We start from the raw sequence: 26,971 nt of genomic DNA, 5'->3' as shown, positions 1-26,971 counted from the left end.
AATGTACTTACTCATTTTCACCTCCTGCCCCATCTCACTAGAACGCAGACTACAAAAGGGCAGCAGTTTTTGTCTTAGTTTTTCCTGCACTGATATGTCTCCAAGTGCCTGGCACACAGTATGTGCTTAATAAACATTTGTTATTGAATGAATCTTTTTGCTTCCATTTAAGGAAGTACTTCCAAATATCAAGTGCATCTAGTTCTTGAACCAAACTCAGCTAGGCCCATCTCCTCATAGCGAACACTGTGCCTGTTTAGGGATGCTCTGTGGCCTTGCAGTCTGCCCCCTGCTGCTTTTTAATGCCCCTTTATCTGGGTGGGTCTGGTCCTGGTCCCAAATTTAATCTGAGGACTACAATCACAAGTTCATTTTCTCTCAGGTGGGCAGAGTCAGCATTAGAACCTGTTGCTTCCTTTACTCTGTTCATATTTGAAAAGACAAGATCACAGCACATTAATGGACCCTATCTATTTCCAAGATTGGCAATAATAGGAAAACAGAACACGTGACATTCTAACATTTCGGGGGCTTTTTCTGTTACTAGCCTATGTTTGTGTGCCTCTTCAAAATAAAAGCAAATTGTCATCATACAACTATTTATTAAACCATTATCCTAATTCCCTAGGATTATTTTGTATAATATTCTCAGAGTAAACTTGGAAGCTCAAGGATGTTCTGTAAGTGTCTTAGAGCCTCAGGGAAAACCAGAATCACTTGGATGTCTGACAGATACTGAAGCTGAGCAAGCCTTTTTTCCTGTGAGACAGAAAGACTCCTGTCTTTTTCCTAATTCCGAAATTAGGAAGGTGATAAGGAGGCAGACTTTAAAAGGAAGGGCAGAGGGGTTTGTCTTTTGCTGGTGGATATTCAGTGTATCTTGTTTGCTTTCAGAAAACAATTTTCTCAAGTAATATAACAGTCTAATATTTGCCTTTAAATGGGAAAAAATTATTTTTAATTTAAGAAGGTAATGGTCTAGCCCTTCCCAATTCCAAGTTTTTCCACACTTGCGATCAGAAGAATTTACTTTGGTGGGAATGGGTGTGATTGTTTATAAATTCAGAGGTAAGCAGTAAAAAGGTTCAGACCCCAAAACCGAAGTTCGCTCTGGGACGAGATTTCACAGTGCTGGCACTGGAGGTCATGCTGGGACTTGTAAGGATGCGAGGTTAGCCTGACCCTCTGCAGTTCATATGGTGTTAGTGGTGGTGATGAGTGGGCTTCAGGTGGGCTTCAAAAAGAAGCTTCATGAAAGACTTTCTCCATAGAGGCAGTCTTTCATGAAACTTGTGACCTTTCCACTTTTTTTCCAGATGACTTTGAAGGAGAGGGGAATTCTTTTTTAAAGCAGTACTTGAGAGTCTAGCTTAAGTTGGAGAAGAATTACAGGGTTTGACTCCAGTCGTTGTAGCCCTTCTGTGCTTCGGGGCTCTCCCTGTGTACAGCCTTGGAGACCATCATTCTGATTTACTCCGGCTCAAACCACAGGGTTTTAATAGTTTCATCTGAGAGTCTTCTCAACTGATACCTATGTGTACCACTTTACAATCTCAGTCTTCCCTCTGGTGTTCTGGAGATGTAATCTGCCTGCGTTCTAGTTCATGGTGTAGGCTCTGGGGGGGTTTCTGAGATTGAGATTAAGCAGATCTCATGACAGAACCGGGACTCCAGAGGAGTGATAGTTACATCAGTTCTGGTATCTTTTGGTTTCTGTTCACCTTTCAAAACAAGGTCTTCTCAGAGAACTTGTCTCCTGAGTTCTCGTTGCCTTTCTGAAACCCAGTAATTATGTGTACTGCTAGAGGATTTACAGTTGAGATCATCTCGGGGTTTGTTCAGAGCTTTCCTTTCCATTCTGAGAGCCATTTACACATGGAAATTTCAAATGCTGAAGTGCATGTTGTTACCCAGTGTGGAGATGCTGCTTTCATCAGGAGAGAAGGAACCTGTCAGATTTTCCCTGTAAGGGGCTCTGCTGTCCACATACTCCTAACAATGAAAACAAACAAGTATGGCTTTTATCTCGAATGAACAGCAGATTGGTACCGTTTGAGGGCTGCGCAGCTGCCACCCAGTCCATCTGATCTTCTGGGTGAACTAAGAAAGAACATGGATGGAAAGTTCTTGTGTGCGTCTTACCCCTCAGAGTAAACTAAAGATGGCTGTTCACGTTAAAATTTAATTAGCATTGGAAGGAAAGTAAATTGACATTTTCTGTGGTGGGTTACATGACTATTTCTGCTGTATTTTTAACTGTATTCAGACATGGTCAAATATTATCTATAGAGCCTTCTGTTTTGTCAGGATGGCTCTGAGAATTCTCAGATAATTTATTGGTCAATAGGGTTTTAAGTGGAAGACAATATTTAAACAAAAGACGGTAGGTATTTTTTGGCATTGACTGGGAATGCAGAACTACAGGTAGATTTAACTCCAGCAGCTGGCAGAAAGAGCCACTGCTGCTTGAGTCTCAGATGACATATATCACACAGTTGGAGTCAATGCCATTAAACACCTGTCACTCAGAGCCATTCCCCTAGGATCTGTAGACTAGATGGTGTGGTGCTTAAAACACATCTGAATCATCATTCCTCAGAGAACTGGAGATGGTTGGCGTCACTGCCTGGTCCTAGCTTGGACCAGTCTGCAAATAATCTTTCTAAAAGCTAAATGGAGAAGAGGAAAAAGAAAAAATTCCTCAGAGATTTGGAAAGGTCACAAGTGACGTCATGGAAGAGTAGATGATACACTCTCAGAGGTGAGCTGTGTACCATTTGCCTTGGATTTTCTTGAGGCAGTGCCTCCTGTGGTTATCTGTGGTGAGAGGGGTGGTGAGAGGCTGCGTTTGCCGGAGTTCAGGCTGAGTTCATCTCGTACCTTTTTATAGTACTTTTGAGTACGCTGGAACAAGGTTAGAATATTAATTTAGCCTGCCTGTCTCCAGCTGTGCCACCATAAAGAGGCTGCAGCTACTGCAGCAGGCTTCCCATAGTATGGAAAGAAACTAATTGCTGGTTACAGGCTGAAGCTGACAGGCTGCTCTTACCCCACCAGCCACTGAAAGTAACTTTTTAAAATCATTATTATTATTATTAAGCATTTATAGCCCACTTTTGTGTTTTCCAAGTGCCTGATAATGATTTCCATTTATTCTTCCTTTTGATGCCCCTGAGAGGCAACTTAATATTATTATGGCCACATGTTTCACATGACAGACCAGGGGAATAGAGGGTTAGGTGTCCTGCTTCTTGGTGCTGTCTGTCATCTGCTTTAGGCATCCTCAGAGCAGAAGCTGAGATGTGCCCTCAGGGCCCGTTCCTCCCTGCTTGCTTTTAATTTCGTGTGTGAGTATTTGGCTTCTTTGGCTGCAACTTACAGTGAGAAATATATTTTACATACATATTTTACGTAGTGGATACACACATACAGTGCATGAAACTTGAGACTATTTCAGGAAACATTTCCTCCCCATGAGATGCCCTATGACATTTTCTGTTCTAATGTTTTGTGCCAGTTTCATTCTATAAAATTAGTTTTAAGAGTCACCAGTTGGTCGTGACCTGCAGTTTTTAAGAACACCAGTGTTAAGAGGTACTTGAGACTGAGACTAAAATATGCACATAGCACGTTCTCCTGGAGCATAAGGTTTTCTCAGAGGTAAAGGGAGAAGCACATTTTCATATTAAAACAGATAGACCCACTATGGAATAGCATAACTTCAAAGAAATTTTGTTCTTACAATGGGCTGCTTCATATTACGCCCCTGATCCTGACCCTTACCCCTACCTCCACCCCAGTGTACATGTCTGTTCTTTCCTCCTCTGATAAAGGAAGTACACTGGGAAAACCTGGAGAAGGACTGTCGTTTGGGAAACTTCAGACCAAGTCCATATCTTGTCTAAACCCAAATGGTTGTCAGGGACTTTGACTAGTATGTTTTATGTCATTATGCTTATTGAGCACTTACTCTGTGCCAGTCACTGTTTTAGAAGCTGAGAATACAGTCAAGCAAGAGACAAAAATCCCTTCCCTTATGGAACTTACATTTTACTGGAGGTGGATTATGAGGCACAGGGACAGGCAGTGCACCAACAAACAAGTAAAACAGTATGTCAGATACGAGCAATGGAGGAAAACAGCAGAGATTGGGATAGGGAGTCCTGGAGTTGGAGATTGGGTGGGCTGACTTTATAAAGACGTTGGTCATGGGAGGACCTGCATGGGAAGATAATATTTGATTAAAGCAAAGACCTGAAGGAGGCCAGGAATGAGCCTTGCAGATTTCTGGTGGAAGAGAGTTCCAGAGAGAAGAAATAGCAAGTGCAAAAAGCTATGGGGTAGGTGGGTAGGTGCCTGGGGTGTGCAGGGAACAGCAGCAGGCTCTTGTGGCTGACAGGAGAGTCATGACACATGACGTCAGAGGTAATAGGCATCAGATCATAGGCAGTTGTAGCTTGGAAACGTCACTGGAGGTTTGAGCAGAGAAGTATTTATGAAATGACCTACATATTAAGACCACTCTGGCTGCTATGTTGAGAATAGACTGGGAAGCTAGGCGTTGAGGGTCGGGGAGACAAGTGCAGAAGCAGGGACACCATTACAAAGCTTTGCAGTGTTTGATTTACTGAGTTTGGAAAGTCAACAGGAGGTTCCATTTAGGGATGAGGAGGGGCAGTCAAGAATTTGGTTTTGGTCATGTTCATTTTGAGATATCTGTTGGTTACCCAGATGGAGATATGAAGTAGGCAGTTGGATATATATGTGATAATTGATTTCTTATAGGCAAGCTAGGCACTGAGCTTAAATTAACTCTTGGAAAATAATTTTTCAGTTTGTCTGGATTATGTCTTTCCATTCTGTACCTGTTGGGATAGTGAATTTCACAAGAAAACCAGGAACTCCCCTCTCTCCCTCTAAAGCAATCGGTATTACACTCTAAGGTTTACTCAGTTCTGTTTAAGAGTAGCCACCATCGTGATTGCAGTTGAACTGGCTTCATGCTATTTTCCTTGATTCTTTTTTGCCAAGACTCCTAAAGAGTTATTGGCATATCCTTGAGGAATCTAGTATTCTTTGGATTGTGATCTACCACATGTGTTATTTTTCCTCAACATCTAAATGTTATTTTAGCTCAGGGATTTGAAACCAGAAGAGCCCACATATCATCCTGTCCTCTCATCCTTGCCTCATTGAGTATCCATGTGCCTAATGAGAGATGTTACTGATGGTTGAGAAACCAGTGTTTCATTCCATTTGTTCAATATCTTCCCCTTAATTCTATGCAACAAATGTTTACTGTGTCGCTAGTATGTGAGTGAAAATGAGAGCCCCTGCACTGAGATCGTGGTATTGTGGGTGAGGCAGAGATAAGCAGTTACTTTATGCTGGCGTAGAATTCTACATGCATGGAGTGGGTGCTGGGGAGGGGAATGAGAGCCTTCCTGAGAAATCCTTGTCAAGCTTGAACTAAATATTAAATAGATATTTTCCAGACAGATAAAGCTGTAGGAGAAGAATATATTAAGCAGAAAGAACAACATCTAACAAGGCACAGAGCTGTCAGTTTCAGCGTTTGGGGAGCAAGAAATAATTTTGATATGCTTGAAGTTTATGGAAATAAGCTAGAGAGGTAGGCAGGGGCCAGATCCAAGAGAACCATATACATTTGAAATGAATGCCATTCTAGCCAAGAGTAGAAGTTTGAGAGCCTCAAAATACAGATTTTGAAAAGCTAACGTAGAAGAGATGAGATGCTTCCTCCAAGGAATGGAGGAATGTGCAGTTGATCCTACAAAGAGATGACATTTTACCAGGGGCACAGTAGCAGGAAGAATCATTAAGCCAACAGTTTGCCAATGAGCCCTTTCTTCTCTCTTCTGATCTCTTGTTAGCATATCGTCGTAATACATGTGAGCATGTGTGAGATTTCAAATAAGTCTAATGTGGTTACCTTTAATTATGGTTCTCTTTTCTTTAGCAAACACTTGTTATAATACTTACTGTAAGCCAGGCACCATTCTAAGTGCTTTGCAAATCTTAACTCATTACCCTCATAACAGCCCCGTGCATTGAATCCTGCTATCTCCATTCGTCAGACAGGAAGCTGTGCTCAGTGCTGCTGCCTGAAGTCGCACGGCTAGTAAGTGACAGAGTCAGAGTTTGAAATCAGATGGTCTGGTCTGGTTCCCGAGTCCATGTTCGGAACCACTGTGTCATCCCTCTGATTTGGGTGTCTCAGCTTCTCAGAGAATTATTCCAGAGCAGAAGTCCAGGAATAGTGTTCAGGGTGTGCTGAAACCCCTGAAGTTTTTGTGGAAATGTTGCATATACGATTTTCTGAAAGAGGGTCCCTGGCTTTCATTTGTTGGTCAAAAGAGTCCTCAGGGCAGAATGGCTTAGCACTGCTGACCTGGAAGAGCTTTTCGTGTCTTTTCCATTGTCAAAGGGCTCCAGCTGGAAGAACGAGCTATTTATAAGCCCACGCAGACTTCTTAGGTAGCGTTGTTCTAAATTAATTGTTTGTCCGGTTGGTCTTCCTAGGATCTTTTTCCAAAATACAGGTGCCAGGTCCCAGATACAGGGATTGTTTTATTTATATATATGTATAGGATGGAGCCCTGGCATCTGTTTTGAGAAATCTCTCCAGATGATTCTAATACAAGTCTTTAGTTAAGAACCACTAACATTATCTCTTGGAAGACAAGGATGATATTATCTCTGTCATTCCTTATATATCAAATGCTTGGGACATAGAAACATTAGTAGATGTTTGAATGAATTGCACGGGAGCTATGAGAGATATAATTGCTTTCCATTCAAAGGTGCTAGTAATGATAATCACTGGCATTTCATATACCTGTACCCCATCCAGTTTTCACTTCTAAATGCCCTTTACAGAGCTTGGCACTCCCTCAAGTTATTCTTGGTGCCCTGACTTGAAATAAGAGCTCTCCTTCTCTCATTGTGGAGTACCAGATGAGTTAGAAAATACTTCTTTCCCAGAAGCCCACAGCTGATACGAGTCTTTTGAAGTGGTGCTCTAGTACATTTTAAAGACTGTCGAAGGTCCCTCTTTCCTGAGGTTAGTCACTCTGCTTGCATTCACCAGACTCAAGCTTTTTGAGGCTCCCGCTGTCTCAGCATTTTTGGCATCAGATTATGTGATATAGGTCAGAAACTCCTGGGGGCTGGTAATTGAAAGGTTAAATGCAAAACTTACAAGGAAAATAATTTGATGAATTCTTCTGGGAAAGAGAGCACAGAGACTGTATCTATCAAGTAGACATACCCAAACCAAATTATGAAGGATGAAATAAAGGTACTATTAAAGGTGGGGAAGATGAGTTAATGACAAATGTAAAAGGACTGAAGGTACTTCAGAAAGGGGAAATTTGGATCTCAGTGTGCTGTTGAAGTGTGAACATTTGCCCCAAAAGGGGGAGGAGGGAAGGGAGAATAGTGGTGCTGAATAAGCACCTTTTCCCTTTATTTTCTTGGGGCAAAATGAGAGAGAAATAAGCATAGTTACTGATTATAAAACTCACCCAGAGAGATATTTTTCTGTGGTGCCAAGAGCATAGCTAGGAAAGTCACTAGTGACAGAAGCCAGTGGGAGGTGGTGGTTTAGAGCAATTCTCCCCATCTCTCCCTTCTTACAGTATATGGTTCTTATAACCCACGACAGTGGACTTGGCCTGTTTCTGAATAGATCCACCAATCAGTGTTGCCCCTGAATAAAAGTACTTACTGTAGCTTTTTAAAAATATATATATAAATGGCATGCTGTGGGTTGAACAGGCCATGGTAGACACAACCTGCCCAAATCCAGAAGCCTGTATTGTGAGAAGACTCATTTCTTCTCTTGTTCAAAGGCTTTTCCTTCTTAAAATCATCAGATTTTCCAGTGTTTGAGCCAACAAGCTTTTCCAGCCCAATGACTTAGGAAATAAGATTTTATAAAAGAAAGCACTTTAATGGTGGTATTTGAGAAAAAGATCAGGGGCAGTATGGCACCAGTTATTGTGGAGGGAAAAGTCAAGACTTAGGGTCAAATTTACATTTGAATCCTGGTTCTTCTGTGTGCTGACAGTGTGACACTGAGTGTTAGTTAATCTTGCTGAACCTCAGTTCTTCATCTGTAAAATGAGAGAGGAGTAACACTTACTACTTTGTTTGTGATAGTTACGATGAAGATTAGAAATACTGTCATTAATAGGTACTTAGTAAGTGATAACAGCCGCTACTATTTATAACCATAGAAATGCATAATAATGGAGTAGATTACTCTAGGTATAGAACTTGTGCCGGGAATTCATCCCTCCTGGGGCTCCTCCCAGAGAGAGGGAGAGTTGCAGACTGGCGACAGTGCTCTGCCAGTGGATGAGCAAGGACAGACTTTGCAGTGTATGGGCTGGTGTGTCTTGATTTGGGATTTCCTGCACGGTCTAAAAGAGGAAGGAAATGGGGTGGTGTATTTCTAGACATATAACTGTTCTTTCCCTCCTACCTGGCTTCCTATGATGTCCTAATTTTCCCTTGCTACTTTCCTGGCAGGTGGCTGTGAAAAACAATATTGATGTCTTCTACTTCAGCTGCCTCATCCCACTCAATGTGCTTTTTGTAGAAGATGGCAAAATGGGTAAGTACATATGTCCTCCTGTCCTTCTGCCAAATTTACCTTTGCCCTTACTCTGAATGTCAGGCAGAGCATAACCCCAGAAGAACAAGTTATTTTGAGGTTTAAAAAATGGGGTGAGGCTATTCTCAAGCTCTAATAATTGCTAATTATGTATTCATCTGAGTCACAGTTGAGCTTGCTTTGCTGTTGGTCTTTAAATCACAATGCCCATTGTCTGAATAATCTAGTCACCCCAGTGTACAGAGTAAGTGGCTTGGTGACAAGCAGATCTAGATTTGAATCTCAGCTTGGCTGTTGATTAGATGTGTAGTTGTAGCAAGAGGCTTAATTTTTCTGAGCTTCAGTTTCCAAGTTTACAAAGCAGAAGTAGTTTTTATAATGACTTGATGTAGTACAGGCAAACTTAGCACTTAGCCCTGTACTAAGCTCTTACTGTCTCAGGATAAGAATTCAATAATCTGGAATAAATCATTAGTACCCCTCATGCAGCTGTTGATTGTTCTCTCTTCCCTTACTTAGGACACTAGTTTATACCAGTGCATACTAGGTTGTATTGGCACTTCACTGGTTTGATTCTCACAATAGCTCTTTAGGGAGGGTAGGCGGATGTAATAATATGTGATGAAATGAAGGATCAGTAAAGTCACAAGACTTACGCCCCAAGTCACCCAAATAGGAAAGCACTGGAGCCAAAACTAAACCCTAGATGTAAACTTCTTTCCAGTTTATCTTAGTGCTGCTCATGGGGGGTTAATTGACTGGGAGGAGAGCATCTCTGCATAGCTAAGAGGTGGCCCCAGCCCCAGGCTGCTGCTGGCTGTGAGGCAAGAGCCAGCACTCCACAGGAGGGCTGGTACAGGCCGTAGACGTCAGGATATTGACAGACGGTGCACATCCTTCCCTTCCCTCTGCTTCCCCGTGCAGAGCGCCAGGTCTTCCTTGCAACATGGAAGGACATTCCCAACGAAAACGAACTTCAGTTTCAGATTAAGGAGTGTCATTTAAATGCTGGTGAGTAATGACTCTGAATTTTATTTTCATCTCAGTAAGTTAAATTAGATAGCTGAATTTTGTCTTTTTGTTCCCTGCCTCTTTCATATCTACCTTATTTCTGGTAAATATATAGTATTACTTTGCAAACTTCTCTTTAAAAACTTGGGATGTTTTGATGTAGGTACTAGATTACTTCCAAGCTAACAGATGTAAGAAAAGAACTAGAGTGGATCCACCTACCCAGCTCTTCAGTAGTTGAACATGTGTTAGTCATTTTATTTGAACATTCTAAGCATCACATAATTGAAGTGGCACTTGAAAATACGTATTCCCCCAGAATTAAAAGGATTATTTGTCTTTTTCACATCAGCCCGCAGTAGTGGTCCTTTCTGAGATGCTTATTTGGAATCCTGTATTTATGACTAAACAAGAATACATCATAGTTGATTAAAACCTAGCTGGTAGCCTTCTTTCTTGCCTTGTGTCAGCTTCCACATGATGATACCAGCCTCTTCAGTCACCATTTGAAAGCTCCAGGCCCTGTTGTATGTAGTTACCTTTATTACTGTAATAGAACATCAGGGAGGTAACGGGAGAGGAGGAACAGCAGCAGCTGTCAGTCCCTGGGGCTTTGTTCCACTGAAGTGTTCCTCCGGAGTGGAAGAGCCCAGAGCTGTTCTGAGTCTTGCCTTTGGCCCGATCTCCCTCTCTCTTTTGAGGTTAGTCCAAGGCTTTCTGAGTTTGATTGAAGTGAGCCTTGGTGCTTGGTCAGTGCCACCTCTTCTTCACTACCCATCACTTCCTCCCTCCAGCAGGCCTCCGTCCTCCGGGGTAGCCGGAGCCCCGCAGCGGGGGGGAGGAGGCAGCACAGTGGTGCAGAAAGAGAAAACAACTCACTGTCTTCTCATTTCAGCTTGTTGTTTTTAATTCGGGGTGGAGAGTCGGGGTTCTGGGATGCACTCATCGTCTGTGTTCAGACAGATCTTTTCTAACAGGGCTTCTCCTGAGGCCTTGAAGACGTGTTTGAGGGAGTGGTCGCCTATAACTTCCAATATAATAACTAGGTAGTTGGTTCTTCAGAAATACCGCATATCTGCCTCCTTCCGAGCATACTCTTGGTGTAGGTTTCTCACCCTGACTGGTTATGTGGCTTTAATACAAAACCAGATTTTTGCTGAGTTTTCACCAAAAAAAATCATACTTGACTGAGCTGTTTTGGGTGCCATACTCTAGGTAGGTGACGGTGTTATCTGTCTCTCTCTGAGGCTTGCTGATTAGTTACCACGAACCTCCTCTGTTGAGTACGGGAGACTGGACAGCTTCCCACAGTGTGAGCTGTTTTTCAGGAAGCTTCAGGTGCAGAGTCTGCAGTGGCTAACGGCGAGAGCCGGAGTGGGTCCTGTCAGAGAAGCAGCCTCTGTACCCAGGCCCTTAGTTATAGTCACCCTTGTGTAGTCAGTCCTGAGGCAGCATTTCATGTATTAGGCTCCCAAGAACACTTGTCCCTCAAAAAAGTGTCTGTGGTCAGCTCAGGTTGGGAAGGAACGTGTGTGGTGTGCCCCTGTTGGAAGCTGCCGTTGCACATGAGCACACTGGAGGCTGAGACCTCCGGCACTGAGGAAACCAGTTTGACTCAGTGTTAACTGACTTTACTTGACTGTGGAGTTTAAAGTCACAAAACCATCTTATGGAATACCGACGTTCCATGAACATGAATGATCTGGGAAACTCCGGCTTATAGAGAGCAGGGAAAGGCCAGAGTGATTGGAAAGCAGATTTGGGTTCAGAGGTCCAGTATGAAAGGGACATGTTTTTTCAAAAAAGAAAATGAGAGTTTGGGTGACAGGCCTTTAGTCTGGCCTGCCGAGTAATAGAAAAGATGTCCCTGCTTCCACATGAGGGCTCTGAACCCTTACTGCACCTTGATGTGCGTTTGTGATCTTGCCAAAGAAGAGGTGTCTGGCCTTTCTCCCAGTGGGGCTGTGTCTTCTGATGCAAACTGGAACGGTTTCCCGGAGTAAATTCGGTTCTGATCCATTCTGCCATGGCCTCATGCCAGTTCCTCCCTGCCTCGGGTGCTCCAAATTCCAGTGACTCGGTTTTCCAGTGACAGGCTGCTCTGTGGCAGTGCAGCATGTGGAAAAGCAGAGGAAAGAACAGCCACCTCGTTTCCTCCAGGAGCCCAGGCCATCATTTCCCACACAAAATCACTGCTAACCTCATACAAGACCACTTCCTGCAGCTGATCCTATCTAGCCTTTGCTCTGCTTCCACCCCAGGTCTGGAGTGCCCTGGCCTTTACACTTCCCCAGTCTGAGGGCTCTGTTAAAATGAACATTTTCAGGTTTAGTGCCTTCTGATTCAACACCCTGGGTCTAGCTGGGAGCTAAAAATACCATCCTTTCCAGCTGATCTGCCCTAATCACAGTAGCACCAACACTTTAAATAGCTTTTCTGTGCCAGAGTAGACATTTGACAGATGGAGCTAACACTCAGAGGGCTGCAGGAAGGCACAGGTCTAAAGGACTGACCAGCCTAGCGTTGAGCTTTTACTTTTGCTCTCCCATTTCTTCTAGGGGTGAAGGAAGAAAAGGAACCCTCTTCCTAAGCCTTGATAATTAGACCTTAATAGAAAGGTGTGTATGATAGGGTGCCTGTGGTGGCCCTAGTTGTGTAAATCCTAGAGAATATTAGATCAGAGAGGACCTAGCACTGGTCATCTCTACTGGTGTTAAGCAGTCTGTACGAACCTGTTTTGCAGCTTATATTGTAGCTGCATTTGGGGTTAGTACATGTCTGGGACCGCTGTACACAGGAAGTAGTTGCATCTCCAGCAAGGAATCTTTCTGGCAAGCAGTCTGCAAACCTGTTTTGTTAATTGTTTATTATACAGTGAAAAGCTCAGGCACGTTGCATCTGTATTCACCAGTCGGGCACTCTAGTGAGGGACAGATATTTCTTCTGACACAGGGACTAGGTGAGGGTACTCTTTCTTTCTTTGTGTTGTTGTGGTTCTCCCCATCCTTTGGAATAGTTCATAAATGCAGATGTTTTGCCAGCCAGCACTTAAGTATAGTTTGGTTGTTCAGATGGTAAAAAGTGTTGTTTTCAGCGTCACAGTGGTTGCAGACTAGCTAATGAAGACCACAGCTGGGTCCCACGTGCAGATTCCCCTGCCCACTCTCTGAGGACCTTCTTCACTTTTACTGCTGCTGGAAGAGCTGTGACCTTAGCCAAAGTAGCAGGATGAAGGAGGGAGGACCATCCTCACATCTTCTAAGATTTTTAGACCCTGACCCCAGACCCAAAGCCAAATGTGAGGTAGGAGACAAATGAACCAAAAGAAATCACATCCTGAAGCAAGTGTAACCCATATTTGATCATCTTTTAAAACTCTATCCTTTAGGGCAGATCTCAGTGTCTTTACATTCTCATTCTCAAAGTCTCACAACTGTAAAGATTCCATCGTGTTTCCCAGACGTTCAGATATTTAAAAATCTGTGCTGTCTTGTCAAGAAGCCTATCCCAGGCTGGCTGGGAAGCTCCCATTGCCATTCTTACTAGGTTCATTTAGCAGCATCGATTATCCTGCCATCTACATACCCTCTAGCGCAAACCTACTATCCAAGGTTTATAAAAACTGACTCACACATACTTCTGTTATAGAACCCTCCTTCCATTCAGCCTTCTGATGGAAATCATGATTCAGTAGGAGCAGAGCCAGGTTCCTAACCGGAATGCTTCCAAATGCATTAAAGTTACATCCATTCACTCTGCTTTTTCTACCTGGCTGTTTGCCATGTTTTCTAATTCTGGAAGGGGTGAGTGTGTGTGTGTGTGTGCGCGCGCATGCATGCGTGTGCGTGCATGTGTGCATCCATTTCTGAGCCTGTCGTCTCTTACTTGGATGTAAAATCATGAGACATCTGTAGACATCTAGGCCTTGCTGTACATATTGTCTAGAACATGTTTGTGCCTATGCTACAAGGTGGATCGTCAACAAAAGCTCCTACTGTGTGTATTGTCTTGGAAATGGGCAAAAGCCTTGAAAGTTGGGAATGGCTTTTACAACTTAAAGCAATCCCCCTGTGTTAAAGACAGTCCTGTCAGAGGCGTTAGCCAAACTCCAGCTGGTGGTGTTGCCTAGCAACGCAGTTGCAGCTGCAAGAGCCCTTCATTGTGGGAACCCAGGTGACAGCCAGAACTGCCTGACTCCCCCCACCAGAAGGTGATGAAAAGCGTATTGAGGCCCCTTCCTCCAGCAGTCTTGTGTGTAACTACCCCAAGATATACTTTCTGGCTCCTCAAGGGGAGCTGATTATTAAGTTACAACTACTTTGCTTGGTGTTAGTGAAAACCTTAGAAATAAAAGGGGAGGAATTCAGTCATAATGAAATGTGGTACAGTTGTTTAATGAGTGGCCTCTTCCCCTCAGCTCTCACTAGTTTGAATGTGAGAGAAAGAAGTCAAGGCAGGAACTACCTTCAAAAATTCAACCGCATCTAAATAGATTGGTTTTTAGGTTCACAGACGTAGAAAACAAAATTAAGGTTCCTGAAGGGGAATGGGAGGGGGTGCAAATTAGAAGTATAGGATTAATAGATACACATTTCTATTATATGTAAAATAGGTTAACAAAAAAGATTTACTTTATAGCACAGGGAACTATATTCAATATCTCATAATAACCTATAGTGGGAAAGAACCTGAAAAAAATATATATATGTATATATATCTCCCTGAATCACTTTGCTGTACTGAAACTAACACAATATTGTAGACCAACTATACTTCAATAAAATAATACATACATACATTCGTACATACATAGATGTTTTTTAATGTGTGTGGCATTATGTACTTATCAGCATCTCCAACACCTGAATCAAAGGCCTAGTCACAGGTGTCGACGGCAGGTGCCCATTGTGTCTCAGATACTGTGGGAAGACCTGGAGGAGATGCTTCAGACCCCAGATACCCAAAACTCTGGGGTCCCCGTGCTCAGAGTCTGCTGTCTAGGAGAGCAGAAATACCATCCATCATGGCAGCCATTTCCTAGAGAGCACCATAGAATGTGGTGAGAATTTAGTTCCTGAGTAATTTATATGGAGAGACTTTAGTTCCTGAGTAATTTGAATTCTCATCAGAAATGAACATAATAAACTATCAACAAAAAGACAGCATTTATCATCTCTATTCTTAAAGTTTCTCTTTGTCTAATGCTGTAACATTTCATATCAGTAGTAAGAGGGCAAGGAGAGATAAATGACCTTTAATTCTAGAATATTATGTCTCTTTGATGCTGTGGTCACAGCAAGACCCCAGACACCAACCTGTTCTTCCCCAGGGTTGGTGACTGTGAAGGCCTCTGCTCTGACCAGCAGCGGCAGCTGGGGTTACAGGGCCTTGGAGCAATCATCTTTGCACTGCTTCAGTCTTTCTCAAAGTCTTCTGTTGAGACAATTTGTTTCATTATTAATTTGGGGCATGGTATTCCCCACAGACTTAAGAAACTATTTGCCTGTTTAAAAAAAATTTAACAGCCAGGTTAATAAATTTGACTTGCAGGATTTCTACAACTCTGTGCCCTTTTCTGATCCTGGCAGTTGAGGCCAGAGTGGCTCACACTGAAGTAGTTACAACTTGGGAGGTAGTGTGTAGATTTGATTTTCAGTCTTTGTATCCCAGTGAAAGGGGACCAGCTTTCCCAAAATGAATCCCAACATGGCAGTCACCGTGGCACATCCATGCATCTGGTTAAGATTACTAACTCCTGACCCACCATTATCTCCTCAGATAATTCTTACTCTAAAGCTAGTTGCACCTTATTCTGTTTCTGTCCTGGAATGTGATAGGCAGGCACTTCGGGAGACTCTTCCTCACCCGTTGCTCTAGTGGGAGAAAGACTCTCTGAAATGTGCACATATGCATGTGACGGTGCTTGTTAAGGGACTTGAGCACACATGGCTCATAGCACATTTGTTTGTTATTTTAACTGAAGGTGTTGAATTTTGAATCTGTGTTTCTAGACACTGTTTCCAGCAAGTTGCAAAACAACAATGTTTATACTATTGCCAAGAGGAACGTGGAAGGGCAGGACATGCTGTACCAATCCCTGAAGCTCACTAATGGCATTTGGATTTTGGCCGAGCTACGTATCCAGCCAGGAAATCCCAATTACACGGTAAGGCCTTTCTCAGAATGGGTGAGATGGGTTCAAAGACAGAGGTAAGAGCCCTTTCATTTTTTTTCTTAGCATCTTAGAAAGACCTGGAGGAGGTGTTTCAGACCCCAGATATCCAAAACAAGCAGTCAGTAAAGAAGTCTCCAGTTGCCTCCTTAAAAGGCCTTCTGTCTGCGTGGTCTGCCCCATCCAGTAGGCACGGTGCCTCTGGCAGCAGGAGTGCCTTGGACTCCGCCTGGTATATACAGAGTTGCTCGCAGAACTTGGCAGCTTCATCAGTACTGGTTAATACTTAGCTAGCATACCTGTGTGGTACTGTGACAAGCTGCTAAGAGGATTGTTTTACGTAGCTCATGTCAAGCTCATTCCTGCTTGTGGACTTAAGGATATCAGAGTCCTAGACATGAGCCTTTTTTAGCAATGTCCTATGTCCTAAATACTTGTGAAAGTCAAGGCAAAATGAGACACATCTTTCATGTCCTGTAAGGGAACCTTAGAAGACTTCCTTCAGTACCACACTGGACTAAAATTAAAATTCTGGCAATATTTTTAGGGTTGCCTTGCTAAACAACAAAGCTTTATACCCTGGGCTCTGGGCACCTAGGTGTTTCCTGTTGTAAAATGTGATTCCCAATAGGATGCTGCTTGTCATCTGTCTTTTGTAAAGTAAAACCTTTGGGGTAGGGGAAATCTCGTATTCTTCCGTCATGTTTGAGGCTTTTGTAGGCTGTTCTGAATGAGGGGACAGGAAAGTGACAAGAAGAATAAGGTTCAGTAATTGAATAACTCTGAGGGAGCTTCCTATTCATGTAGCTGAGGAAAGTCTGTGCGCCCAGTCCTTCATTTTAAGACAAGCCTCTTTTCACTGGCGTATGTCAAGGGACTAGCACCACTGAAAATCCTTGGTGTTTTGCCACTAATTCCCTCCCTTGAAGCAAGCTGGACTCGCATGCGTGTGTGAGCCGCTGAATCCTATCCAGCTAGATTTTTGCCCAAGCATTTGTGAAGGGAGAAACTTTGGGCTTCCCCCATAAAGTATACACTCCTCCCCCTGCTCCTCCACCCTTGTCTTTTTTTGCAAGAAACTACCCTGGTGTTTTCCTTGAGTTCCGCAAGAAGCACAGCCTCTCTCTGCTCTTGGAGGGACAGGTTTTCACTGTAAAATCAAGATCTTATGAAATAATTCCACTTACTTCCCTAGAAATTTCCTCAATGTATGTATATTTGTGTTTGTTTATTTTGTTTTTTTATCATCCATTATTGTATACAGTCTTCCATCTCAGCTAGATTAAAGACTCATGATTACTCCCAGAGTGCAGATAAGGAAACCAAGGTTAAGAATGATCAGTGACTTGTTCAAGATCATGTAACTTGTTGGTAGGTTGGTTGGGTTTTGAATTCAGGTATCTCACACAACTTCTGCTGTATTCTTTCTCTTCATTATAAGAAAGGATAATGAGAATTTTGAGAAAGACCTAAGTGTCACTGCCCTAAACAGTTGGTTTAAAATTTTTTTTAACTTTGTATTTTGAAATAATTGAAGACAGAGTTTTGTTGTTTCATATTCACCAGTTTTTACATCGTTACTTTTTTTTTTTTTTTTTTTTTTTTTGGTTAAGCAATCTACAGTACTATGAATCTAATCACGTATAGATTTGTAACTACCACCATAGTCAGGACACAGAACTGTTCCATCACCACAGTAAACCTCCCTCTTGCCATCTCTTTATAGTTAGACCCTCACTCCAGCCCTCACCCCTGGCAACCACTGATACGTTTGTTCTCCATTACTGTAATTTTGTCATTTTAACAATGTTATATAAATTAAATTCATACAGCATGTATCCTTTTGAGACTGTTTTTCTTTCACTTAGCACACCCTCGACGTCCGTCTGAGTCGTTGCATGTATTAATCCTTTGTTCTTTTTTATTATGAAGTAGTAGTACACTATACGGATATACCACATATTTACATCCATTGAGGGACATTTCCTCTCCTGTATATTTTTAAAATTTGTATTTTGAGATACTTGTAGGTTCACATGCAGTTATAAGAAATAACCAATGAGATCCTCTTCTCATGGTGCCCTTTTAGAGCCACACCTACGTCCTTTCCTCCCCTTCCCGTCTCCTCCTCGATAAATTTAAACAGTGAATTTATATACTTCCTTGCCCTCTTTCCTATTTTCCATCCATCTGGTGACTGGGTTCCCTCTGCCCACAAAACCATCTAAATTTTGCATCAAGCGTCTGACACAGGCCTGATCCATTCATTCCGCTGACTGATGTTCCAGACTTGAGAACCACTCAGGTTCATTCCCTTCTCTCCCTCACCCTGAACACCTATTGTACCATCAGTGTGATCTCAGCTGGGTATTAAGGAGAAAAGAAAGCTGTTGAGCCAGTACTAACGCGTGAGGATTGATGGTCCCTTAGTCTCCTGAGAAGTGGATAAATCACTTCCCTCCACCCCCTTACTGTATTTCATTAAGAAAGTATGTTTATCCCATAAGGAAGATGTCTCATCTCTCTAAGTAGCTATATCTCACTTAGAAAGATAACATGTCCGAGGTGAAGAAGAATGTGTTCCAGGCTCTAAACCAGAAGTGGCGGTGAGAGGGTACAGCTCAAGTGGTAAGGTGCATGCTTAGCATGCATGAGGTCGTGGGTTCAATCCCCAGTACTTCCTCTGAAAATAAATAAATAAACCTAATTACACCCCCTCCTCAAAGAAAAAAAAGAAGAAGACAACATGGGTGTGTAAGTCCTCAGCTTACCTAGGCAGGAGAGGTGACTCCTTCCCTCAGCTAGTCTAGGTGGGTGGCATTCCTGAGTGGTTGGTGTTAAAGATGTGTAACATAAGCAGGCTAGCAGTTGAAAAGTGAAAACCCTGGTAAGGCCTCTTTTCCCTTAGGAGCCATATAAAATGATACCCAGAGTCCCAGCTATATTTTATGAGTCAGATTATGTAGCTTTTTGGTTCTTTATGTATGTTTCCCTTTTGCTTTCCTCAGGATTTAGCAAGATCTTCCCCCCCCCCCCCAAGCGTGTCTTAGCTGTACCAGTCAGGAAGCAAGGGATAGGTTAAAGTCTAAACTTGACCCCTTCTTGATGGCTGCCGGGGCAGAGGGGTGATGTAACAGTCCAGAGAGAGAAAGATTCTTTTCCTCTCCCCTCTCCCCCACCAAAGAACAGCTGAAACTCTCAGTGTCCAGGCCTGGTCAGTCTGTGACTGTCTGCCAGTTCTAAGCTTGGCAGATGAGATTGTGCTTTTGTTGAGGAAGGCAACATTTCCTTGTCAGTCCTGAACAAAAAAATGAATCTCCATCTGGTAGAAGTTCAAGGATTGTTACAAAGGTGAGAAAAAATATAGGACAGTATTTTGGGGGAGAGAAACTACCCCCCTTTAGTCTGGGAGCTCACTCCCTTAGGCTGTTCTTACTCTTTTTAGCTTCCTCTCCTCCTCGTTTTCTGAACCCACATTCTCTCCCAGGAGGAATTTCTACAACATTGACAGTGGAGAGGCTGTGGAGGAGGAGGTACAGATTGCCTCTGTAGGGAGCTTGGAAGTCAGGGAAATGCCTATAGCTGCAACTTTGACCAAAATAGGGAGCTGTTTCCTTTCCCTGTTTATTTTCTTAAATTAGTTGCATATTTGTTTTGTCTTATGTTCATCAGAATTGTCTTCCTGATTAACGTCATGCAGCAACTTTGAAAATGCCCTGGAGGCTGAATATTAAAGCTATAAATAAGTAGAATCTCTTTCGATGTTTTTTTTTCTTGTTTGGCTGATGTTTGTTTTTTTGCATTTTTAAAAACCTCACTAAGTTTTGAGGATGTAAGTTTTCTCAAGAAATTCAGAGTTGACCAATATCATCTTGACATTTTTGCCAGGAATATTTTCTCACCTTTTGTACTATGTTAAGTCATCCGGAGTCTCTAGTAAGAGAATAAAGAGGTAAAATAATCCAAAATCTCATGGTAATATATCATTAAAGACAACTTCTGTTAATCTACCTTAACAGACAAAACAGCATGATGTCAGTAATACAAAAAGCAAGTATTAAATTTTCTGGTTCTCAATGTGGTTTGCATGCTTCTGTGATTATATTATTGTTAATAGTGCTTTGCCTAATCTGGTACAATTCATGAGTCTAAATCTGGGTTTAAATTTTGTGCTTATTGACCCACAGAGTGAAAATCTCAGTGTTCAGCACTGAAATCTTTTCAGTATTTTCATTTTAATTTGGTAATTGTTAGACTAGAGGAAGAGGCGGTGGTGGTGAAGTAGGGTGGTATCGGAAGTATCTGATCTGCCTGAGCAAAAGGCAGGAAATGAAAGATTAAACTGTTGGCACAAGTTGCTATATGGTTACACTCAGTAAATGTCTTTTTGTGTTAGTTCTTAGTTTACCCCAACAGTGTGAGCTCTCCTCAGTATACTACAGGAAAGTCTAGTGCCTTGGACCTATAACTTATGCTTTTATTTTCCTTAATTGTACGTCCTCCTGAATTAGGACTGAGATAACCATCCTTATCAGACAGAAACTGAGGCAAACAGCTGAAATGACCACCAAGTTCAGGGTTTTAACCCTTCCCTTTTTATCTGGTAATAATCCCTTTGATTCTTAGCAAAGCAGTAGAGCATCCGTTCCCCTACAGTCAGGCTTCAGTGTTTTTTGTATGGATTATTTCCTAACCACATAGATCCACATAGAATGCAGGTAGAAACACAGCACGGCTTGACACTGATTAAATTGAAAATCTAAAACTCACAGAAACTATTAACAAGATCTCTTCGTTTGGCTACTCAGTGATAAAAGCTCCTTTCCCCTTGAATCAGAAAGAGTTTCTTTGTCCACAAATGATAAATGCCACATAGGGTGTGGAGAAAAAGGAACCCTCTTCCACTGTTGGTGGAAATGTAGTTTGGTGCAACCATTATGGAAAACAGTACAGGGATTCCTTAAAAAACTAAAAATAGATTTACCATATGATCCAGCAATCCCACTCCTGGGCATATATCTGGAGGGAACTCTAATTCGAAAAGATACATGCACACCCCAGTGTTCATAGCAACACTATTTACAATATCCAAGACATGGAAACAACCTAAATGTCCATCAACAGATGACTGGAGATAGATAGATAGGATAGATAGATAGATAGATAGATAGATAGATAGATAGATAGATAGATAGAGGAATACTACTCAGCCATAAAAAAAGAATAAACTAATGCTATTTGCAGTAACATGAATGGACCTGGAGATCATCATTCTAAGTGAAAGTAAGCCAGAAAGAGAAAGAAAAATACCATATGATATCACTTACATGTGAAATCTAAAAATAGACAAAAATGAACTATTTACAAAACAGAAACAAACTCACAAACATAGAAAATAAACTTACGGTTACCGGGGGAAAGGCTGGGAAGGGATAAATTGGGAGTTAGAGATTTGCAGATGCCAGCTACTCTATATGAAATAGATAAACAAGTTTCTTCTGTACAGCACAAGGAACTATATTCAATGTCTTGTAGTAACCTATAATAAAAAGAATATGAAAAGGAATATATTTAGGTATATGTATGACTGAAACTTTACACTGTACACCAGAAATTGATACAACATTATAAACTGACTATACTTCAATTTAAAAGGGGGGGGGGAGGTAAATAATAAAAAAAAAAGTTTTCTTTGAACTGAGAATTGGATGCCTCTCAAGTCAATGCTGATCTTCCTTGTCCTTTCCCTCTTAACAGCTGTCGCTGAAGTGCAGAGCTCCCGAAGTCTCCCAGTACATCTATCAGGTCTACGACAGCATTTTGAAAAACTAATAAACTGGTCTGTTTGCCCTGTGATCAGTGCAAACCAAGAACTCGTAACTGGAAGAAACTGTGTTGCTGTGTAGACTCTGAACCCAGACACACTGAGGCCACCCGCCAAGGTAGTGACTAGTCTAACCTGTGCTAACGTTAGGGCCAACCTGTTGGATAGTTTTAGCTTCCTGTGAACATTTGTAACCACTGCTTCAGTCACTTCCCACCTCTTGCCACCTGCTGCTCTCTGTCCTTACTTGTGGGCTTCTCCATCCTGTGCCAGTGGCTGGCATTTTCGAGTGTAGTTTGATATTTTGTAATTGAGAGCTTGTTTCAAAAGCAGAAAAAGACCAAAAAAAAAAAAAAATTAAAGCAAGGAAAAGTGTCACTGAAACATAAACTGCACTTTATTGTTTTATATTTTTGTACATATGAGAAACTGAAGGAACAGTGTATAACTGGTAGAAGGTGTTAAAACAACTGCCCTGCGTTAACAGCACAGCCCTGGGGGAAGAGACGCGGTGACCCGCCCACGCTGCAGGGGTTCTTTTATCTGTGGCAGCCTTGTCCTTGGCCGCTGAGTTTTCACTTTTTTTCCTCTCCAAATTGCCTTTCCTTCTGATTTTCCTGTGTCCTCATCTCATCTGATGCTCCGCAGTGGGGAATGGTGGCCTGCCTTCCTTGATGTCCCAGCGTTGAGGAAATAGGACCTGTCAGCACCAGCAAGGCTGAGAAAAATGAGAACTTAGTATATTCCTTTCTTCATCTAATCCACTAATAACACTGATAAAGGAATTCGAGTAGAGACGAGAAACAGGAACCAAAATGCCCTTCCCCTGCCTCCTGCTCTGGATTTAATTCTCAGGTCCAGTTCAGATCTAAAATCCTAGTTTTAGAATTGAAACAGACTTTAAGGCCTGTTAACTGTTCAGAGGTGCGGGGCTGGATCTCCTGAATCCCCGTCAGTGCTGTCTTCACTGCAGGAGTACCATTAGTTTTCTTTTCCCGGACGCCTTTCTCTGCCCTTCTCCGTGCCTGCTTCTTTACGGCTCTTCTCGTACTCCGTGCTGACTTCGGCGCCCCGTGCATTGGCATCAGGTGGCAGCAGGGTGTCTTTTCCGTTACTTGAAGGTGGTCCCCGTGCCAGGATGAAGGAGTAGCTAATGCGCTCCCGGGGCGGCAGGGTGGGTGCGGGGTGGAGTGAGCTGCGGGACGCCACACGTTCACTTCATCCCTTCAGCTCTCTGATCTCTCTTTACTTGAGCTCCTGAGGCTCCCAGGCAGTTGAGATCACCTCAGGGGGCCACCGGTTCCTGTCATTTCTCGAAAGATTGGGAGATGTGAGGGCCCCCATCCCCTGGACACACTGGGTGTGTTCTGTTGAAGAATGCTACATGCCCAGAACACCAGTCTTGTGAGCTCTTAAGCAGTGTTCACGCTGTTGGATCTGTGGGCACTTAATGTTGCCTGGCACCCAGGACTCAGGGTCCATGACCAAGACCACTGGTTAGATGCCCTGCTCAAATCGGAGATGCTTTGGGGTCCAAAGGCCTCATGTAGGACTCAGATCTAAGAGTGAGTCCAAGAGGAGGAATCATAGAAAACAGGAGCAGAAACTAACCCCTAACCCCATCACGACTGAAGTGACCCTGATACATACCAGCTGCAAAGCTTGGAGGAGCAGGTCCCCCAAAGCAGTTTCTTAAATCTTGAGAATCTCAAAGAGAAGAATTACTGAGGTGAGGGACGGGGACCAAGACCTGTGCTCACCAGCCCTCAGGCATGTGGAGAACAGGAGAGAGACAGGACTGCGGTGGGAGGTGGGTAGGCTGGTGATGGGCAGGGTGGAAAAGCAGTGGGGTAAGTTCCCTTGTTGGGAAATCACTCGTGGAGTCAGTTGGACGCAGGCAGCGAAGAAGATTCACACTACAAATGCAGTGTTGTCATCTCAAAGCAGACTGTAGTTCCACAAGGAAGAGGGTGTGTCAGGGTAAGCAGACAAGGCAGTTTTGTATCAGGATATGTCCCTCCGCCCCTGAAACCAGGCTTCTCTCAGCCTCTCCAGCAGTGATGGGAAACAGCTGCTGTTCTCAGCTGACCTGACTGAGCCAATCCACGAACCCCTGTGCTCTTAGGGAGGGATTCTGCTCCACCAAAAAGGACTTCCCTCCTGAAGAGACAGCCTCCGCAGCTTCCCTGTGGGCGCATTTCAAGCTTGGCCAAATTGGGGAACGGAGTGGAGATTGCCCCCGCGTTCCCCTCTCCTCTGCTTCAATGTGTCTTTGTAACGTCAGTCAGCTGGTGTCGTACAAAGGGCCCGGGAAGCACACACACACCCAGAACTCTTGCTGGTCAGAGATTCTGAGTGTTTGTCCTCTCCCGAACCTGTTCCCTGTGTCTGTTGTGAACCTTGGGACTCAGAAATGGGGAGGGGGGGAGCGGGTAAGTGTTGCCCTAGGAATGCTCATCATTCTTTTGTTGGGCTCTGCTTTGGGGAGGGGGGGTTGGGGGACACTTGATCTTGTCTTCGTCAATAAACTTACTTACACAAAATGAAGTCTGTGCTATGTGCTTTGTTCCCAGAACTGACACTCTAGGACAAAACACGGCTGGCCAAGGGAGGGATGGGGCATGAATAACGAAGCTATTAGAACTTTCCTTTGGGCTGCCCTTGCCCTTCCAGGGGCTTAGCCAGATGATTTAAGATTGGCCTGAGGAAGAATCTTAATGTCTCAGAGGTTCCTCTTAAGCAAGCCACCATCACCACCACAGGCATCTCGCTGGCTGCCCGCAGGGAGTGCTCACCGGAGCCAATCCGTCTTCCCTGGCAAGTCCCCTGCTAGGACCCCAAGCAGATGGTCTCAGGAGCAGGCAGGCAGCCAGCAAGGCACAGGGGCAGAGGAAGCAGAGCAGAGCTCACCTGTGTTCTATTATCCAGGACGTTTCACTAATCTCAATTTATAAAAGCCTCTCAGACCTGCACTCAGGACCTGCCCATTCCCAAGTGAATAGAATTAATGCTGCTGTAAAGCAAGCTTCCCGCGGAGTCCAAGTAACTGACCACCTGCTCTGTGTTGCTTGGGCACCAGCACCAGGTGGTGTCAAGACAGAAGCCCCACCCCTGGTTCTGATGTAAGGGCAGCTGCTAAGGTCTCCCACAGCCTGGAGTGGGGAAAAGAGGCTGAGGGATTCGTTGCCAAGGTGCCCTTGGACAAGTCCCTGGACCTCTCTCGCCAGTGGAGTGTAGATGAGGTACTTTGCACAGCGCTCAGCACAGTAACTGCTTTTATCACGTGGATGTCCAGACACCATGAACAAACTGCCTTTGGCAGCTAGAAATGTTTTCTGGTTGTCTCGGTGAGCTGGGCTGCAGTTAGCCCAAGCTGTAATTAGAATAACACTTGAGGGGAAAAAAAAAGTAATACTTGGGGAGGGTGGTCTTTGTGGAGGTTCAGAGACATGAAGATATGAAGAGGGATGGAGGGAGGGTATAGCTCAGTGCTAGAGTGCGTGCCTAGTGGGCACAAGGACCTGGGTTCAAGCACCCCAGCACCTCCATTAAACATAAGTAAATAAAAACCTAATTAACTCCCCCTCCAAAAAATAAAATTTAAAAATGTGACATTGTAAAATTTGTAAATAATAATAATAATAATTAATAATAATATGTTTAAAAAACAAAAAAGAAGGTTGGGCCTTACTGTGATCTAATTGGTTTTGCCAGCGAAGAATGTTGTTTTGGGCCAAGAAAATCCTTAGCGCGAAAGCTCTGAACTCTTGGGTGCATGCTGATTTCACCTGCGAGCTTTTACAAAAGGCTGATGATTCTTGGCCAGTTGGGTGGGGCCTGGGACAATCTGCAGTTCAAAAAACTCTCCAGGTGTTTCTAAAAGTACAGGGTTGAAAATTTCTGCCAGAGACTCACACCTGTTTGCCTGCTTCCTCGTCGGTAATGCTCGTGTTCTTGTGGGAGTTGAAAAATGGTAAAGCCCCTTCCTGCACATGGTAACTGCCCATCCTGAATTGAGAGCATTATCCTCATTTTTCAGGTGAGATGTGGAGAGCCACGTCTTCTGACTCCCTCTGTCTTTACAACAGATTCGTGATAGACCCTCCCCTCTTTGTGCCACCAGGCGAACGGCCAACCTTACAAAGCCCCCAAGATCCCGGTGCATTCAGTCTCCAAAGGCAGGGGTACAGTGGCCCCAGGCCCCCACATGAGATTGTTCAAGCCTCTGCCCCTGAAATGGTAACTAGGAAATACTGAGATCTCAAGTACATTGTTTCCAAGGACTGTCAGCAGCTGAGGACTCCCGGGTTGGAGCCTTCCTACTCCCACTTCATGCATTGATGCTTTTTCTGATTTTGCCTGGACCCAGATCTCTTTTCCCTGCCACCCCCAGCTCCAGGAGGCAAGAGCCTGTTTATTTTAATACCTGGTGTGGCACTTGGGAAAGATCACACCTCCCCCGATGTTACCCATTTCTATCTCCTGAACACTAATCCTAGAATCCCAACCAGCCCCCAGACATGTTATTAGCAACAAGGATGTTTCTTGAAAAGTTTCCGAGTTGGCTCCAAACTTGCCATCTCAGTTTCTCATTTAGCTTTTGCCCTGCCGTTCTTGATGCTGCCAACAAAGGGAAGGCTAATTTAGGGATTGGCTAGACCCAGATGGACTTAATTTCCAGAAGTATCCTTTTGAGACAAGACTGAGAGAACCCCACTAGCCCCTTCTCCCACTAGGTAGGTGTTAGAGGATGGTGTTCAAGTCTAACCTCTGGCTTTCTCTCCCTTGTTTGATTCGCTGTCCACTTACAGTCAAAGGCCCCAGAATCTGGCCAGACAGCCTCTGAAAACCAGTGGGCTCCTCGGCTATGATGGAGCAGGTGTGTAGTGGGCAGGTTCCAGTCCTCGTCCCCTCTGTCCCACTCTTTGGCTTCAGATGCTGTGAGTGGGCCCGTGCATCTATCCCCCAGACCCTGAACTTGCACCTAAGCTGTGGGGTGTCCTCCACTGAACCACAGCCACAGACTGAGGACAGAGCCTCTCAAGTTTTTTCACCAAGGTAATCCTAATCACGGAACAGAGTGAACAGGTTTCTCCAAGCTATGTTCTCAGCCCAAAGTGACTCTCAGCAAATCAAAATGACTTCACCAAAAAAAAAAAAAAATAAAAAAATAACCAAATTTTGCATTTTATGTTAATACTATGGGTTTGTTTTTTATAAATTAACCAGTGGCTTTGTGTTCCCCTAGTATAGGTAAGTTGAGAAGCTTCAGCACCCTAAGGTACGTGTGCACATTGCATGACTTCTTATTTCTAACGCCCCT

The 26,971-nt window shown here is 43.5% G+C and overlaps 1 protein-coding gene across 3 annotated transcripts in view; it reads left to right on the top strand.

The window, feature by feature from the left end:
- AP2B1 (adaptor related protein complex 2 subunit beta 1) overlaps positions 1–22,061 on the top strand; it is a 140,632-nt gene extending 118,571 nt beyond the window's left edge. For all 3 annotated transcript variants that reach the window (XM_064495032.1, XM_010990511.3, XM_010990510.3), the window contains 4 exons: positions 8,557–8,641; positions 9,566–9,652; positions 15,664–15,818; positions 21,582–22,061. In XM_064495032.1, coding sequence (XP_064351102.1) covers positions 8,557–8,641; positions 9,566–9,652; positions 15,664–15,818; positions 21,582–21,656 — 402 coding nt within the window. In that variant the 3' untranslated portion in view covers positions 21,657–22,061. The remainder of the gene's footprint in view (positions 1–8,556; positions 8,642–9,565; positions 9,653–15,663; positions 15,819–21,581) is intronic.
- Positions 22,062–26,971: the final 4,910 nt, after the last annotated feature.

The sequence above is a fragment of the Camelus dromedarius genome, chromosome 16 (assembly GCF_036321535.1).
Source record: "Camelus dromedarius isolate mCamDro1 chromosome 16, mCamDro1.pat, whole genome shotgun sequence".
In the NCBI taxonomy this organism is placed as follows: Eukaryota; Metazoa; Chordata; class Mammalia; order Artiodactyla; family Camelidae; genus Camelus; species Camelus dromedarius.
The sequence above is the reverse complement of the archived record's forward strand: the minus strand, read 5'-3'. Positions and strand labels throughout refer to the sequence as shown.